Source organism: Onthophagus taurus, chromosome 8 (assembly GCF_036711975.1).
Source record: "Onthophagus taurus isolate NC chromosome 8, IU_Otau_3.0, whole genome shotgun sequence".
Classification (NCBI taxonomy): domain Eukaryota; kingdom Metazoa; phylum Arthropoda; class Insecta; order Coleoptera; family Scarabaeidae; genus Onthophagus; species Onthophagus taurus.
In genome coordinates this window covers 18,789,485-18,793,703 of record NC_091973.1, presented here as the reverse complement: position 1 = coordinate 18,793,703, position 4,219 = coordinate 18,789,485, and the positions used below count along the sequence as shown (strand labels likewise).

General features: G+C 37.8%; 1 protein-coding gene across 1 annotated transcript; it reads right to left on the bottom strand.

The window, feature by feature from the left end:
* Positions 1–3,401: 3,401 nt before the first annotated feature.
* Positions 3,402–3,950, bottom strand: LOC139431344 (uncharacterized). The gene has a single exon (XM_071198999.1). It carries the CDS (start codon positions 3,948–3,950, stop codon positions 3,402–3,404), a length of 549 nt encoding a protein of 182 aa, XP_071055100.1.
* Between the last annotated feature and the right edge of the window lie 269 nt (positions 3,951–4,219).

Here is a 4,219-nt window from a genome sequence, read left to right as displayed (position 1 = left end):
GGCATGAAACCACGCCCGACAAGCGTCACACTGAACTCCAGGGGTGTCTCTCCCCACCAGTTGACTAAACCTCCCACAAAATTTCTTCTTCACTGGCATAACGACCGGTTTTATCGAGAAACAAGATTTACCGAAAATGAAGGCGAAAACCTTAAAAACTTTACACCCGTTTTAACGAAAACTCTCAAATCAGAGAAGATAACCACTAAATCACCGCAAATGTATACCAACTCACTAACGTATTTGTATACTCGCGAATCAAAACTACGCCGTCAAACGCTATAAATCATCCAAAAAAGACGGAGCACGAGAACAAACGTGTATTGAATCGCGAACTTCGAACTGCTGTTTTTGCTTGAAAGTGTTCTTTATACTGTTTAGAATGAGAATCCATTGACAGAAAACATTTGCTGAATGTTTTTCTGCCTAAAAAATTGATTTTTGTAACACACCTCACCGGAAATTCTAAGATTTCTGTAACCACTTTTTGTTTCATTTTTTATCCATTGTATATGCAGGTATTTTGACCTTGTTGTATAAAAAAGTTAAAAAAAACATAAAATATCATTTTTCAAAAACGCTATTGAAGGAAAAATGGAAGTGGACTCCGTCGTAGGGATGTTTCAACGATCCGAAGAAAAACATAATTTGAAGTACTCTTTTTACGTAGGAGATGGAGACAGCAAAACCTTCAAAGGTATTATGGACGCTCAGCCCTATGACAGTGTAATAGAAACTAAAAAAGAATGCGTCGACCACGTTCAGAAACGAATGGGCACACGGTTACGAAATATAAAAAGAAACACCCGCGGATTAGGAGGCAAAGGAAAATTAACAGGAAAATTAATTGATGAACTTTCTTTATATTATGGATTGGCTATTCGCAGAAATTGCGATTCCGTGAAGGACATGAAAAAAGAGATCTGGGCTACTTTGTATCAAAAAATTTCAACAGATGAAACTCCAAAGCATGACAATTGTCCAGTTGGTGCTGACTCGTGGTGTTCCTGGAAAAAAGCGTACGCTTTGTCAGAAATCGATAAGTACACTCACAAGCCAGCAATCGGCAATGATGTTTTCAACGCAGTGAAACCTGCGTACGAAGAACTATCAAGTGAAGATCTTTTGACAAGATGTTTAGGGGGATATACGCAAAACAGCAATGAAAGTTACAACGCCGCGTTATGGTCTATCGCACCAAAAACTATTCATAGTGGCAAGAAAGTGGTTGACATTGCGTCTGATATAGCTGCTTGCAATTTTAATACCAGTCTTACAAGCATTATGGAAATAGTGCAAGCACTGAAATTAACAATTGGAAAATCGTGCTTCGACTTTTGTCATGAAACGGATTTAAATCGCATTGCTCGCGTTGAGCGCTCCATGACTGCTGAGGCTAAAGAAGCTCGTAGAAGCCTACTGTCAGACAGAAAAGCTGCAGAAGATGAAAAGAAGCTTCAGGAAGGACAGCTGTATGGTGCAGGAATCGCTGATAAAAAATATACAATTTTTTACATTCGAAAACTTTAAACGCGTTTGTCTGGAAACTACATTTTTCAAATCTGTGCACACGATAACTTCCACATTTTCAACGGATTTTCAAGATTTTTTTTTCAAAAGTTTGTATTATCTTATTCTAGGTAAGTACGTAGCCGTTTTTCGATATGTCTCAGATTCTCTGTTTTACAACCATTTTTATGTAAGTCTCGATTGGCACACGCGACATTCGCATACTAATAACGTTAGGAACAAGTGTTCTTTGTGCGATAAATCTTTTTCGAGATTCGATAATTTTCAAAGACATAAAAGATTAGTGCATGGTTTAGAAGTTGGTCCTCAGCGTCAAGCGCCACCTCCAGCAATGGCAAATTATTCTAAAGTGAAACCCGCCATCGATGTACCACCATCTACATCATCGGCGGTGAGGTCAATTTTGCAACCTTCTAAACGTCTTCCTCAACCGCTGTCGGGTGATAATGGTTTAGAAGTTGGTCCTCAGCGTCAAGCGCCACCTCCAGCAATGGCAAATTGTTCGAAAGCGAAACCCACCATCGATGTACTACCATCTATATCATCGACGCCGGCGGTAAGGTCAATTTTGCAACCTTCTAAACATCTTCCTCAACCGCTACCGGGTGATAATAGATCAAACCTATGCGATTTGTGTGGAATTTCTTTCACGAATCATATGGCTTTGGAGTCACATCTCAGGATGAATCATGCGATAGAGGTTGAGAAAGGTGTTGAGAAGATTGCAGCTTGTTACAAAGATCAAGTTGCGTTTTATAAAATATCTGGAGATCGTGATGATGATGATGATATCTCCACATATCTTGCGCGTTCCCGAAGTACTGTCGGAAATATTGTCACACCTTACATCACCGACCCTGAACGGCTCGGTGAAGGTGCAACTCTGAAATGTGCGCGTTGTTGATGTAAAAACCGTTAACGGTTGTTTGCAGCGCCCCGTGGCGAAAATTTGTATTTTACCAATCGATTAAATTATCGACTTACTTGTGTTTCGTCTCTCATTGTTTTTGTTAATTCATTATATTAACATTTTTTGATCCTTCGTATTTGATTGTTGTAAAAAAATATACATTATTGTTAATATTTTTTGGTTGGTGGGATGTTTATGCAAACCCAAATATCACTAGCGAAGGGGTAAAATATTTTGTCAAGTACGCACGACATCGTGCACACTTTTCATAGAAAAAATTCAACTGTCGACCGATAATCACGTTTACCACCAACCGAAAATTAAATTCATTTTGTGTCGTAACGAAGAGGGTTAGATTAGGATTTGTTAATTAGGATTAGGTAATTATACACCTTTTTTAGTTTTCAAACTTGTTTTTATTTCAAAGAAAATTATTTGAAACCAGCACCTTTTTTTTGAACCCGGTTTTTATCGGCTGTATTCAAAACTGCTATATCCTCATTACAAAACACCACCTAAATACATTTCAATTCCATGTAATCCTGGATTACAGTTACATTTAAGAAAAATCCTTCCAAACACAATCTCACACCAGCTTTTACCTCCAATAACAAACTAGGTCAGTGAATTACTAATAACAAGCATAAATTTAACCAGTTAGAACTTAATGGAGTTTACGAATTAAGATGTAATGAATGTAAACATTTTTACATAGGCCAAACTGGTAGAAGCCTTAAAACCAGAATCAAAGGACACTTTACCAAAGAGTCTTCCCCCGTCTTTAAGCATTTAAAGAATAACAACCATAAATCTTCTTTAGAAAACGCCAAACTTCTCAAGAAAATTAAAAAATCCAGAGAACTGGACCTCTACGAGTAATATTTTATACATATTAATAATAAAAATGATAATGATTTGCTATTAAATGACATAACAGAATTCAACAACCTTCTTCACCTTCTCAACCTTCTTCTTCCAAATGAATTATCAAGGGTTGTATATTGCTACCATACATACCATCCATCATCCACATTTCTTCTTCCTTTTTCTTTACATGTTCAATCGACTTCGTCCAATCTTCTGTACTGACGTGGGTTAATGCCTCATGGAACAATTTCAAAACATCTGAAATTTTAAAAGTATTATTAGCGCGAGCAGCATATCCTTTTATTTGAGCCCATATGAGCTCTATTGGGTTTAACTCACAGTGATACGGAGGCAATAGCAAAACGAAGCATGAACTATTTTTTACTAATTCATCTACTACATACGAAGTTGACGTTGCGTTTTCTTTAACAAGACGTACTAGATCACTTTTCAAGGTGTTTTCTTCGTACGAAACATTCTTCTTCTTCAACCAATCTTGTATTGTTGCGTTTTTGTCCGATGTCGTTGGGCGCTTATCCAGTTTCCTGCTGTGATATGGGGCATTGTCCATTACAATTACCGCATTCTCCTTGAACTTCGCAAATATGCTGACAAACCATTCTTCAAAATGCGTTGAATTCATTTCAATCGTGATAATCTCCAGATTTTTTCGATCGGAAGACCAACTGTCCATCTTCAACAAATCCCTCTTCACTTCCGATATAGACGATAATTAGCCGTTTTCCTTTCCCGGGTGGACTCCTTAAACCTGTGGACGAACCATCTACAAAAGCTTGTCTGGCCGAATTAACTGACATATCTGTCCGAACCTTACCCACAGTGTGTCCTGCGTTAATCCAAGTTTCGTCCATGTTATATATCGGTCTTCCTTCTTGTCGAAAGTCGCGTATT